At 54.2% G+C, this 13,828-nt stretch overlaps 1 protein-coding gene across 14 annotated transcripts in view; it reads right to left on the bottom strand.

The window, feature by feature from the left end:
* Positions 1–315: 315 nt before the first annotated feature.
* The window catches only part of Acacb (acetyl-CoA carboxylase beta), a 110,527-nt gene continuing 97,014 nt past the window's right edge, over positions 316–13,828 (bottom strand). For 13 of the 14 annotated variants that reach the window (XM_087577588.1, XM_087577587.1, XM_087577584.1 and 10 more), the window contains 12 exons: positions 12,066–12,176; positions 10,571–10,714; positions 9,779–9,899; positions 8,724–8,820; positions 7,529–7,625; positions 6,354–6,489; positions 5,586–5,763; positions 5,089–5,201; positions 3,276–3,430; positions 2,543–2,713; positions 2,287–2,423; positions 317–1,706 (listed from right to left, as the gene is read on the bottom strand). In XM_087577588.1, the coding sequence (XP_087433714.1) occupies positions 1,580–1,706; positions 2,287–2,423; positions 2,543–2,713; positions 3,276–3,430; positions 5,089–5,201; positions 5,586–5,763; positions 6,354–6,489; positions 7,529–7,625; positions 8,724–8,820; positions 9,779–9,899; positions 10,571–10,714; positions 12,066–12,176 (1,587 nt within the window). In that variant the 3' untranslated portion in view covers positions 317–1,579. 14 annotated transcript variants of the gene reach the window in all.

Raw genomic sequence — 13,828 nt, forward strand, 5'->3', positions numbered from 1 at the left:
GACAGCCAATTCCCAAGTGTATATCACCAGCCCGGGCATACTACACCTCTGTCACAGAAGGAAGGTTCTGGATTTGACAGTCAAATAGACTGGATGCCTTCCATCCCATCCTGTGTGACTGGGGGCAAGTGTCTTGACCTCTCTGAGATCATGCCACCCTGGTGATGGAAAGAGAAGGGGACTGGAGCGAAAGCTGCCTGGGCCTCCCTCCAGTGTTTGAAAGAGGGAGATTCTGAGGGGAGCTGAGAACCGTCTACCCCCTCCGCCAACTGGGCAGGCTCTTCTGGTCTGCAGAGTAAATCAAGGCCAGAGAACGTCCTTCAAAAAAATAGTTTATTTTGCAGATCTCCCGGTAGCCTCTTCGGCGCACCCAAGTGGTCAGGGCAGCAGCGAGCGACAGTCTAGGCTGTCCTCCACAGCAAAAGGACCTTGCCCAGAACTCTTCATCCCCCAGAACAGCAACTTTTCTCCACTCGCCCCAGGCCCCCTCAGCCACCAGGGCTGTCCTTGGCTGATGGCGGGACATTTCCGTTTCAGCCTGGTTTGCAGATGATTCCCTGAGTATCTGGGACCTCAGCCTGAAGTGACGCTTGGTGTCTTCAGACACACTGCCCAGAAGGAGGAGCGCAGATGGATTCCCCAGCCCGGGTCATGGCACAGAACAATGTCTCATTCGAGGCCCTCATGCGGCGGAACCTGCGAGTGCTGGGGAAGTCTGTGAGCAGATCCTGGGTGTTCGCAGCACAGTCCTGGGTCACTGGCCCAGAGGAGCCGTGGTATCAAGGCACAAAGTGAGGAAGTGGTCCTGGGAGGGGCGGGGGCGGGGCAGCTCCGAGCTCAGGCAGTAGGGCACTCATGGTACCATGAGGGTGGCCAGTCTGCAGGAGGCATGGAGTGAAGGCCAGTGCTGGCTCCACTTGGGAAGAAAGGGCTTACAGAGCCCCGGAGTCCGAGGCAGTTGGTCTCTGCCAGCCATGGCGTATCCAAGCCTCCTATCCATTCCCCCTGTACCTCTGGAGATAGCCTGTCCATAAGATGGCTGTCCTGCCCTACTGGGGCCACTTGAAGAACAAAATGTCATTTTATTCTCTTGAGAAAAGAAAAAGAGGGAATCATTTTTGCCCCTGCTTGGATGCCTAGAAGTCTAATAAGCCTCATTACAAAAAGACGTTTTCTCGGGTCTCATCTGGCATTTTCTTTGGCTTAACCAGGGACTGAGTGCGAACCACATGTGTCTTCTGATCAGACAGGGAGCGCCGAGACACGATCCCCATCCCAAGCCAAACAAACAAACAAACAAACAAACAAACAAAACACGGAACATAGGATGCCCCATTCAGTTTGCCTCAGAGAGGCAGCCAGTTATTCACTGGGACAAACCCTGAAGTCCCCAGGTGAGGAGAGGCTGTGCCCACCTAGTAGGAACATGGGAGCCTTTTCTCTAGGAAGACACTGGTCAGGAACCACAGCTACACTTGGAGTGTAGCTCCAGTTTTCCCAAAATTAGTCCTGGCGTACTGCGAAGGCCTGCTGCGCGGCCATTCCCACCGTCCAGGGTCCTGGGGATGGCCAGGGTTGCTCAGTGGGAAGCTGGGCTCTCCGTGGTAGACAGCAGCTGAACCACCTGCATCTGCTCAGCGGGCGTGAGGTGCTGGCTCAGGTATGCCACACAGTCCATGGTCGCCTCTGGGTGTTCTTGAACTAGGCTACAGGGAAGGAGAGAGTCAGGTGGGCCACTCTTGCCATCCAGTTCAGTGTTTCCAGGAGTCCTTGTCTAGGGCACCGGGATGCTCTCGAGTGGACCAGGGCCCAGAGCTCTGCCTTCCTCTTGCTATGCTCATACAGGAAACGGGGTGGGAGGGCGGGGGGTGGACAGTCCTGCAGGTTCACGGGATTATGACATCCCTCAGGGTAGCATAGCCCTTTCTAGTCGCTGGTTGTGTGGTATGATCTTAGGTGTGACACACCCCTGAGCCCCAGTTTTATACCCCAGGCAGGCTCCCAATTGTCCCGTGAGCCACCTCCTTGGAAGCTATGGAAAGACTGGGAGGGAAGTAGCCAGTACCCTTAGACCCTGGGTGTGTGGTAGGGTCCTAATCAGCCAGGTGCTAGCCAGGATACAAGTCCCCACCTAGACCCAGCTCTGCTCTCACACGGGCCGGCCGCAGCTCTGTTGCTGGGGTATGAACCCCCTGGGTTGTTACCTCACACTCGAGGCTGGGCCTGATCCCAGAGCACTGTGGCCGGCCAGTGAGCCAGAGGCTGGCCACGGGCACAGTCACTCACCTTTGGATGGTCTTGAGGACAGAGTCCCGCTTCAGATAATTGATGTTCTCTCGGATAGTGGAACGCAGGTTGTCCCTGGCTGACCAGTGCTGTTCCAGCCACTGGACTACCACCTGGTTGCTGTCCCACAGGTAGGCCTGGGGATCGATAGATACAGTCTACCTCAGGTGGACATGCTGCTGCGGGGGGGGGGGCAGCACCCCTGGGCCCCCAAGCGCCTGCATGCCGCAGCTCCCCTCTCCCCTCTCAGGCCCACCTTGACGGCGCCCTCGGTCTCCACAAACCAGCGTCGCAGCATGGACTGCGTGTGCTCATGGCTCAGCTCAGGGCTGGCTCGCAGAATCTCCTGCTTCACCTGTGCCTCCAGCAGCAGCCGGCGCAGCCTCCAGTAGAAGTAGGTACGTGTGGTCTTCCACTCCAGCACATCCTGTGGACATGGCCATCTGAGCATCCACGGAGGGGCTGGGGGACGCAGGGCATGGCCAAGGCCTTGGCCATGCCCCAAAATGGCTACCTGGCTCCTACCCACCTTATCCTAGAAGCAGGGATGTCCAGTGTAGGGGGTCATGCTCCTATCTAGGGCAACACAGAGCCGGGCTCTGCAGGACCCCATGGTGCTGGGCAATAGGCTGAGAATGTCCTCTGAGCCAAACTGGAGTCTACATTTACTGTTGCCTTCACAAAACTCAACCTCAGGCTAGTTCCCACAAGAAAAACGGGCATGGGCCAGTGGGCACAGGATGCCCTCTTAGGAGCAGGTCATGGGCCACTGTCAGCACAAACAAGGCTTTAAGCCTCATCAAAGGTGCAAACCGAACAACCATTTGCACACACTTAAGTGACTCTATCCTTTCCAAAGCCCAGGCCTCCCCGAGGTAAAGACAGAGGCTGCTGCTCCTGCTGAGCCGTCCAGACAGCTTTCAGAGCCCTCGATGGGCTCCATCCCACACCCCTATGTGGTCCTCTGTGTCCCGGTGGGGGACCCTTACAGAAATGATTCCCTTCTCCAGCATGTGGCCCGGCGTGTCATGCAGGTCGGCGAACTGCACTGCCACCTGGTGGTAGATGGGGAGCAGCAGGTCCTCCCGGGCCTTCAGCTGGCTCTCCAGCTCTTTCCGGTCCTTGTCAGGGAGCTGGGCTGTCCCTGCAGGTGAGCAGACAGATAGCAATTCAGGACTTCAGGGGCTGTGAGGGGTGGCCATGTGGGGCTGCGGTAGATTTTCTTTCTTTTTTTTTTTAAAGATTTATTTATTTCATGTATATAAGTACACTTTGCTGTCCTCAGACACACCAGAAGAGAGCATCAGATCCCATTACAGATGGTTGTGAGCCACCATGTGGCTGCTGGGATTTGAACTCAGGACCTCTGGAAGAGCAGTCAGTGCTCTTAACCTCCAAGCCATCTCTCCGGCCCGGGGTGGATTTTCTTGTTTTTGCTTTTCAAAAGCCACGAAACTAGTGGCCTGACCTGTGAGAGTCCAGGCTGCAAAGCCAATGCTGCTCCTAAATCAAGTTGCCCGGCATCTTGGAAATGTACTCACAGCCCTAAGACAGCATCTGGGTGAAACTCAGCCTCACTCCAGGTTTCAGCATAGCATCAGCTCTTGTCTTCAGACAGATAATAAATAAGATAATAAATACAGCGGGATATGTTAGTTCATGCCACAGTTCTGCTAGGGCAGGATGGGTAGTAATGAAGACAACACTGTTTAACAAGGAGGTCCACACTTAGAATCCTAATAAGGGCCCAGGGCGCGAGAGGGCTCAGTGAGAAAGGGTGCCTGCTGCCAAGCCTGATGACCTGAGTTTGATTCCCGGGACCCACGTGGTGGGAAGAGAGAATGGACTCCTGCAAATTGTCCTGATATCCACACATATGCTGTGGCACACACACACACACACACACACACACACACAGAGACAGACACACATAGAGACATACACCCACAGCACACACAGACAGAAACACAGACATACACAGAGAGACACAGACAGACAGACAGACACACACACAGAAACACACAGAGAGATACACAGAGACACAGAGGGAGAGCAAGGCACTGACATATACACACAAAAGATACACACACACACACACACACACACACACACTAAATATAATAAAAAGGAAAGGAACCTTGTAAGAGATGCTTTCTGACATAGTGCCAATTCTGTACAAACCCAAGTTACAAAGGTGCAAACCCAAATCCCAGAGGCCCTGGACCTCCCGATGTTACACACTGTGACAAACGCGTGGTCGTCACAATTACAGACATCACTGCCACACCAACATCCGGAGAATAACACAAAGAAGGGAAGCAAAGCACTTGTCAAATAAAATCCATACAGTTGTTTCTCTCTGGCTGGGGATCCTAAAGGGCCATTGTCACCACCATGTTCTGGTCCTCCCCGCGGGCCCCACAGGACTCTGCCATCTCACGCTCTGCATATGTTGCAGAATGCTGACTACAGGATCACAGGATGAACACCCCTCACTTCAAATGCTCCGGAGCCTGAAGCTCTGAGCACAGATAGCCCCGAAGATGGGATATGGTCAGAACACGGCTCTGAAAATTAACTTCATGTTTACCTCTGAGCCCCTCGGCCAAACCATCTCACGGAGAACAAACGGAAACACTCCCAAATCCCCGCCACCTGAGATACTTCCCGGCCAATGGTGCGGGTTTCGGGTGTAAGGAGCATATTGCAAATGTGGACTGGTTTTGGGGTTTCACGGTTGGACATAGGCAGAAGGATGGGTGCCTTTGGTGACCTGGGGTGGCACCTGTGCGACTCACTTACCCAGCTGCCCCAGGAGTTTCTTGCACACTGGGTCAATCCTCCTTATGGTCTTCACCAAATCTTTCTTCCGGAACTTAATCTCCACAGTGCCCTCGGGCTCCAGGACACCCCCCCTGGACAGAGGAGTGGGGAGGGGCTGAGCACAGACACCTTAGGCCCCCAGCCCCCAGCTCTCTATGACTCTGTGTGTGTGTGTGTGTGTGTGTGTGTGTGTGTGTGTGTGTGTTTGTATCTATCTGTGTGTGCATACCTGTAAAGATCATATGGGTCAATGTCGGGAGTCCACCTTACTTTTTGAGGCAGAGTCTCTCACTGAAACTGGAGCTCACTGATTGGCTACACCGACTGGCCAGCAAGCTCCAGGGATTTGCCTATCGATGCCCGCTACCATCAGGGCCAAGGTTAGTGCACACCGCACGTCCAGCTTCCTATCCTTCTCTGGGTGCTGTCCTCTGGGGCCCTAGCTAACTCTGCAGACACCTAGGTGACACACTCACCTGCTCTCTTTGTCTGCGTACATCTCTATGCACAGGGGGTTGATGCTGGAGTCGAGGACAACCCAGGCGCCCCCTCGGAGTTCGGCACCAGGAGGGATATAGATGAGAACTGGCTGCTTGAACAGACGGAGACTGTCCACGATGTAGGCGCCAAACTTCAGCATCTGCTCGTACATGTCTACAAAGCAAGGCCTGCTTAGGGGACTCAGGCCCCGGGACGCACCCACAAAGCCTACAGCCTTCTCAGCCCTGGGCTCCTGAGGGACTCAAGGAGAACTGGGGGCTGATCCGGGGCTGGCTCCCTTCCTCAGTGCCCGTGTGACCTTGGGTAGGCTGTTCTCCTACGTGGGCTGTGTCTCCATCTGTGAACTCAAGCACGGGATGGCCATCTTCTGAGATGGCCAAGCTCATCCACCTATCTGGTACACACAGCCCAGAGAGCAAAGGTCCCTCTGCTCTGCCTTATGAGAGATCCCTCCAAGTCCCCCCACCACACACGCACCTCCTATGTGGTGACACTGCAATACTGTGACAGCAGTGTGGGATCAGTGCATGGGACCCTCACTGCGGTTCTCTCTCCACGCACAGAGGAGGGGTTTGGGGATGCAGAGGGGTCACCCAGATAAGCCTCTCTCCCACCTGCCCCGCCCTTCACATGAGGTCACCACCTCATCTATAAACCAAGCAGTTACTTGACCATCGGCTGTGGCTGTCGAGAGACACTGCTGAGGTGACAGCGGAGTGACACGCATGAAAGGGCTGACTCACCTTTCATGCCACCCGAGAAGCCTCTCCAGTTGGCAAAGATCATGAGAGGCAGATGCTCCTGGTTGAAGTCCCTGATGACCTGAGCCGTCTTGAAGGCAGAGTCCGGGAACCACACCTGGCCTGCCTGCTGGATGATCTGTGCACAAAGTCACTTAGGTCACACACTGACCCTGGGACGTGGGGACAACAGGGCCAGTGATCACGGCTTTGTCCTGTACCATTTTATGTCAACTTGACACAAGCTAGGGCGGTCAGAGAGGCGGGAACCTCAACTGAGAAAATGCCACCAAGAGATGGGGCTGTAGGGCATTTTCTTGGTGACTCATGGGGGAGGGCCCCGCCCAGTGTGGGTGGAGCCATCCTCTAGGCTGGTGGTCCTGGGTTCTATAAGAAAGCAGGCTGGGCAAGCCATGGGGGGCAAGCCATGGGGAGCAAGCCAGTAAGCAGCACCCCTCCATGGTCTCTGCATCAGCTCCTGCCTGCCTCCAGGTTCCTGCCCTGACTTCCTCCCGTGATGAATAGTGATGTGGAAGTGTAAGCTGAATACCTTTCCTCTCCAAGTTGCTTTCGTCATGGTGTTTTATCACAATAGTAACCCTTACTAGGATATGTACCAGAGCCAGGGCTCCCTAGAGACCCAAAGCTTGGCACTACCCTTAGGACATCAACGGGTCCCCTATTCTCAGGCTTAGCCTCACAACACAGAGTTGACGCCTCATTGCAGCTTCTGGGAGCAGGAACAGAGCGGAGGTGGGACTGGGCACCTTTCTCCTTTTCCATTTTTTTTTCTTTAGAATTATTTATTTCATGTATGTGAGTACACTGTTGCTGTCCTCCTCAGACACATCGGGAGAGGGCGTTGGATCCCACTATAGATGGTTGTGAGCCACCATGTGGTTGCTGGGATTTGAACTCAAGACCTCTGGAAGAGCAATCAGTGCTCTTAACCACTGAACCATCTCTCCAGCCCTGGGACTGGGGACCTTCACCACCCTGGGAAGAAGCCTGGAATATTGGAATATTATGTATCCCATGGAGATACGGTAGGGAGACAGGCAGAGCCCCCAGACCAATCCCTACTTGAAGCCTCTGCTCTCTGAAGCTCCTCTGAACTGGATGAAAGGATCTACTCCTGTCTGCAGTGGTCGTAGTGGTCACGGCTCCTGGCCCCTTACCTTGGCCTCAGAATCCAAGTTGGCAGGGTCAGCAGGGACAGCCACCTCCACAGACCGAGTCTCCACGGCAATCACCCCTACAGGGATGCCCCCCAGCCTGCAAGAAAAACACAGGCTCAGCGTTGGGCTGCCTGCAGGGCCTCAGGGCCTCAGGGTCTACCCAGTCTGCTGCCAGGCGTGTCCAGGTACAGACAAGGGCTGCACATGGAGTGAGCTAGCTGTAAGGCAGAGGAAGGGGCAGCACCGAGTTGCTAAGAAGCATGCAGAGCTCCCTGCTAGGGTGAGAACAGGCAGAAGGTGCCAGACCCACAGGAGCTGTCTGTCCTCAGGCCTCTCCTGCTCCCAGCTTGCCTGGTGTTCTCCGTGTAGGGCTGAGGTAGTTAGCAGTCATGGACTTTTCCCTGTCTAGGTTGACATATGTGTATTGGTGTCATCTTTGTTCAGCTCGAGTTTTTATTTTTACTTTAGTTTTGGAGTCTGTGTGTGGTGTATATGCACACATTGTGAGTGCATGCATACATGTGCATGCATGCATGTACACATGTATGTGGGCATGTGTGTACATGTGTACATGTGTGTGGCATGTAGGCATGTGTGGGCAGGTGTGCACATATGTGCATATGTGTACTCACGTGTGAATATGTAGTATGCACATATGTGGACATGCATTGTGTACCTGTGTATGTGTATATGTGTATACGTGCATGTGCATGTGTATGTGTTCACGTGTACATGTATGTATGGCATGTAGGAGTGTGTGGGCAAGTGTGCACACATGAATGTGCATGCATGCGCATGCGTGTGCATACCTGTGAGAGTCCATGTATGTGTGCACATGTGTGTACCTGCACGTAGAGTTCATTGATGGCTGTCTTCCTCTGTTATTCTCTTCCTCATATTATGATACAGGGTCTGTCATAACCTGGAGCTCTCCACCTGGAGTGGCTGGCCAGAGCGACGCTGAGAATATGCTGCAGCACCCAGCTTTTCATGTGGGTGCCAGGGATCTGGACTCGGGTCCTCCTGCTGGCACAGCAAACACTGTGGCTTTTTAACTATCTCCCCATTCCCTACGTGTGCCTTTCACATTCAGAAAAATCTAAGGACCAAGAACGGGCCCTGGCAGCCCTGGCCTAGCGCTGAGAGCCCCCGTGCCTGGTGAGCAGATGTGTTTAGCCCACCCCTGCCGAGTTACCTTGCTCGTCCAGTCACCACGGTCTGGGCCCAGGGTGCCATGATTTCCTTGAAACTGCCATGGTCGAAGAATCCACTCTGCCAGGTCCCCTTCAGAGCTGTGGGCAGAGGAATGGAAACCCTGGCTGAGGCCTGGGGAGGGGTATACTCAGGGCAGGGTCTACTGCTGAGACCTTGACCTTATAACAGGCCTGCTATTCCCTTCTCCTGAAGACCACACAGAGTCTAAACCTTTACACCAAAAATAACCCTCCAACAAAACCATGATTGCAAAAGCTACATCAAGGCAGGAATTCGTTTCTGAGGGTATGCCAACTCCAGCTGCTCCCATAATGCCAGACACGCTGATGTCCCAAACACAGCCCCAGACTGCCCCTCCCCAGAGGGTTAGAAAATGCCTTCTTCCCACAAGGCAAGATTCCAGGAAGGGACCACCGACCCTGGAACCTTATTCTGGCCCACTGGCTACAGCTCAGTATCCCTGAGGAGGAGCAGGTCTCCCCATGTCCCAGAGAGACATACTGGTGACATCTGTACTGCAGTCACTGATTGGTGGGGCAGGAAGGGGGGGGATGAAAATGGCCACCACTCTAATAGCTGTGCTTCATTCATGGCTGGGGGTAGGGATCAGGGTTGGGGTGAATGGCTGCCATTCCCATAAAAGCTGACAGGACACAGCAGAGGTTTGATGCGCGCGTGTGTGTGTGTGTGTGTGTGTGTGTAAGAAGCCAGTCTCCCATTGTGATGTCTAGCCAGGTGGGGAAAGAGGCAGGAGGAGGAGGGAGGTGAAGTCACTGAGTACTTTAGGGAGGAAAGACTTGGCAAGCCCTGACCTCTAACCCTTGGCTCCAGATACTGAGCTGTTTCCAACCAGTATTGGTCTGTGTCCCAGGAAAAGCACAGAGTCCAGTCTCCCTCCACACCTGAGCTCACAGACACCCACCCCCTGCTGGGAAATGTGTAAACACTTCCATCAAATCAGCCCTCTGCGGTAGACCCAGGAAAGAACTCCAAGTCTGGGGTCCCCCGCCCTCCTGTCAACGCTTTGAGACTTACTTGGGTGAGGCCTCCCTGCAAGCAGCCACCTGGGGTCATAGGGAGCTTTGGTTGGGGTGAATTCAATTTCCCTGTCGATGGGGTCAGAAGGAGTGATGATGGGGACTGGGCTTTGATTGTCCTAGAAAAGAAGGCCGGAGCGGTCCAGGTTGGTCCTGGTGGGTCCCTGTGGCATCTAAGTGCTTCCCCTCTGTGCCCTAGTTGAGCAGCGGTGCCTCTCACTGGGGCTTCCAAGCCGATGCTCCGGCTAGGAAATGACAGGCTACGACTGTCTGTGTTCCTCTGAGACTCAAGAGAGACCTGAGTGTGTTGAGTTCAGACAGAGTCTGGGAGCCACTCCTTCTCCAGGCGACAACTGAAAAAACTGAGGCCCAAATGCCTACCTGGTCACGACTAGTTAGAGCAGCCCTGTGCAGACTATTGATAACTAATCAGTATAGTCCAGGGGAGCCTTTGGAGAGGCCCTGGGCATCACGCCCCTTCATCACCATGGTAACACACTTCAGAAAGATGGGGAGGCTGCCCAAGGACAACTGTTCCTGAACAGGAAGTCAGGAACGGGTGAAGGCTGACTGTGAGATCTGAGGCTCACTGTTGTCCAACATCACCCTTTTCAGAGGATCAGCAGACAGCATCCTTACGCCCTTATGTCCTTGCAACACTTCAGAGCCTGCTCAATAGCAAAGGACAAGGCTGCTAGGTATCAGAGAGGGAGGGTGGAAGAAGCCAGGTCCCCCCTACCACCGTGAGCCTACCCCTGCCCAGGCTTCAGGCCGCCAGGGAATACTGCACCTTTGGTATATATGACAGCCATTCCAGAATGGTGCAGACCCCCTCGAAGTCATCTGGCACCGTGACGTGGGAGACCCCGTTGGTGTGCATGATCTGCACACCGCCCAGTTGGTTGTTGGATGTGTAGACCTCTCTTCCCAGGACCTGCTTCGACACAGCACAGTTAGCAAAGCCACCCCATCTTGCTCTGGCTGCCTGTCAGAATGACCTGGAAGCTTCTGAAACACGTGCCAAGCAGGTTATACCCAAACCGATCCCTTCCGGGTCCTCAGGGGGAGTGACAGACACTGGTGGTCTCTTTGTCTTTAAGAACTCTAGACAATTCTAAAATGCAATCTAATTTGGGAACCTGAGATCTAGGCAACTAAAGGGTTCTGGCTTCAGTCTGTAATGGGTCTACCCAGGTGCCACTGCAAGAACCACCCATGGGGCGTCTCAGTGGGCTCTGAGTGGACATTAAACACGGTGAGTCTACAGCCACGTCAAAAATCCTGCAGGAAAATCCTGCAGGTAGCAAAACAAGCAGGTGACAGAACTTTAAGCTCAAGGGGAACTGACTGCAGGCGGGCCAGAACACAAACGTTCTACCCCCAAAGCAGAGGAGATGCAAAATCGCTTAGGAGGCTTTTCTCGGTTTCCTGTAAAGTGTGATGGTGTTTTAATAACGTTTTTAATGTAAGCTGGAGAGTACATTCTAGGAGGACGGGTCACCAGGGGATCGGGAATCTGCAAACTGAAAAAAATAGGGCTCAACTCTGGAATCCACAGTGGCGAGGCTGTGGTGGTTTGAAAGAAAATGGCTGTATTGGCCGTATTGGAGGTGTGGCCTTGTGGGAGGTGTGGCCTTGTGGGAGGTGGGGCCTTATGGGAGGTGCGGCCTTGTGGGAGGTGCGGCCTTGTGGGAGGTGCGGCCTTGTGGGAGGTGCGGCCTTGTGGGAGGTGTGGCCTTGTGGGAGGTGGGGCCTTGTGGGAGGTGTGGCCTTGTGGGAGGTGGGGCCTTGTGGGAGGTGTGGCCTTGTGGGAGGTGGGGCCTTATGGGAGGTGGGGCCTTATGGGAGGTGCGGCCTTGTGGGAGGTGCGGCCTTGTGGGAGGTGCGGCCTTGTGGGAGGTGTGGCCTTGTGGGAGGTGCGGCCTTGTGGGAGGTGTGGCCTTGTGGGAGGTGGGGCCTTGTGGGAGGTGTGGCCTTGTTGGAAGAAGTTGGTCACTAGGGGTCAGCTTTGAGGTGTCAGACACTCAAGCCAAGCCTACTGTCTCTGTTTCCTGATGCCGAGCTCTCAACTAACACTTCCATCCGTGTGCCACCCTGTTTTCCCGCCATGACAATAAAGGACTGAACCTCTGAACCTGTAAGCCAGCCCCAATTAAATGGTTTCTTTTATGAGTTGCCATGATTATGGTGTCTCCTCATGGCAGTGGAACACCAGCTAAGACAGCTGCCAAGCGAGACGAGACCAGTTCCCCACACCACCCCTCCTCTGGCCTCGCCTGCAGCACCTTGTTGAGAGCACCGGCTCCCGTGAGGATGATGTGGGAGTTTTCCACCTGGATCACCCGCTGGCCCAGCCTCACCAGGTAAGCCCCGATTCCGATGGCGCGGCAGGTCACCTGTGGAGACACACACACACACAGAGGGGCATCTCACTGTGCAGCCATAGCTGGTGGAACTCTCTAAAAGAGATCCTCCTGCCTCTGCCTCGGCCTCCCAGCTGTTGGGATTACAGGTGTGTACCACAGCTGGCTAGAATCTCGTTTCCTTCTGGCACCGGCTCCAACTCGGCTTCTGCTATTATCTGCACATTAAACGCTCCTCAGAGGCCCCATTAGATGTAGTAGAGACTCTAAGAGGTGGGCCCTGTGAGGGTCCCTAGGAGATGAGAGGACGGTCACCAGGAGAACCATGAGAGCCCAGCAGCTTCCTCCGCCCCTGGCTGCCTGGCCCTCGCTGAGCAAACCACATCTGCCTTACATCCCCACAAGAGGCCCCTATGAAACCCTAAGTCCAAATTAACCTTTTCTCTTTATAAACTGAGTGCATCCTGTCCCTTTGTCATAGTCACAGGAAGTAAACCACGTGGTTTGTATCTGAAAAGGAGGGGGTCAGTCAAGAAGAAAGAGTATTAGGAAGCCAAAGGCATGCTCCGGCCCCTGCTGGTGCTGACCTAACCGGCAACGGCCTCAAGAATATGTAAGAACCGCGGATACGTGAGTGAGGAAGGCCTGCGCCAAGTCAACACCACTGGGCCATGGTCTCCTGGGTTTCTGTTTGGTTTTTGAAACGGGGTTTTGCTCTGTAGCCCAGGCTAGATCATCCCCCCCATCCCCTCAGCTTCCCAAATGCTGGGATTGCAGGTATAGACTACCGTGCCCAGCTCGCCTCACCTTCCTGGTTTGGCTAATGAGCTGTGACCGGTCCCCGGGGCAGTGTGTGAGTACGGGGTGCCCATGGGGATGGGGTGGCCTGCCCATCCTAAAGTCACATAACGCTGTCCAACATTTGACACCTTTATTCCTTTACTTATGACATTTACATCGATCATGTTAATGTATGTGTAATGTATGTATGTATGTATGTATGTACGAATGTGCTTGTTGCAACATACACACGGAGGTCAGAGGGCAACTGGAGAGAGTCCGCTCTCTCCTTCTGTCACGTGGGTTTCACACATGGGACCAGGTTATGAGACTTGGTGGCAGCCACCTTTGTCGAACATACCATCTTGCTGGACATCTGTTTTTAAATTTAATTTTGTACTTGCTTTTGAGACAGGGTCTGGAAACCACAGGGTCTTGGCTGGCTTAGAACTTGCAGCATAGACCAGGTTGACTCAAAGTGATTCTCCTGCCTCTTCCTCGGCAAACCAGAGACACAGACTTCGGACAGCTGTTAAAACTGAGACGGAACTGGGCTCTGTGAAGTTACAGTTTCAGGGGTTGCTGTCTGGACAAACTGCAGTTACGCCCAAAAGAGGAAGGCCAGGGGTGGCTGGTCCCAGCACTCAAGAAGCTGAGGCAGCAAGGATCCTGAGTTCGAGGCCAGCCTGAGTTATTTAGCAGGACCAAGTCTCAAAAGAGAAAGGGTGAGCCTGGGGGATGGCTCAGCCAGGAAGTTCTGCCAGAGAACCATTGAGATATGAGTTTAGATTCTCAACGGCCATGTAGAACTCAGGCAACACGGCAGTGCTTGGCTGTAACCCCAGTGCCGGGAAGCAGAGGCTCTGGGGCTCACTGGCCAGCTATAACCATATCGGCAAGCTCTA

Source organism: Rattus norvegicus, chromosome 12 (genome assembly GCF_021556685.1).
Source record: "Rattus norvegicus strain SHRSP/BbbUtx chromosome 12, alternate assembly SHRSP_T2T, whole genome shotgun sequence".
In the NCBI taxonomy this organism is placed as follows: Eukaryota; Metazoa; Chordata; class Mammalia; order Rodentia; family Muridae; genus Rattus; species Rattus norvegicus.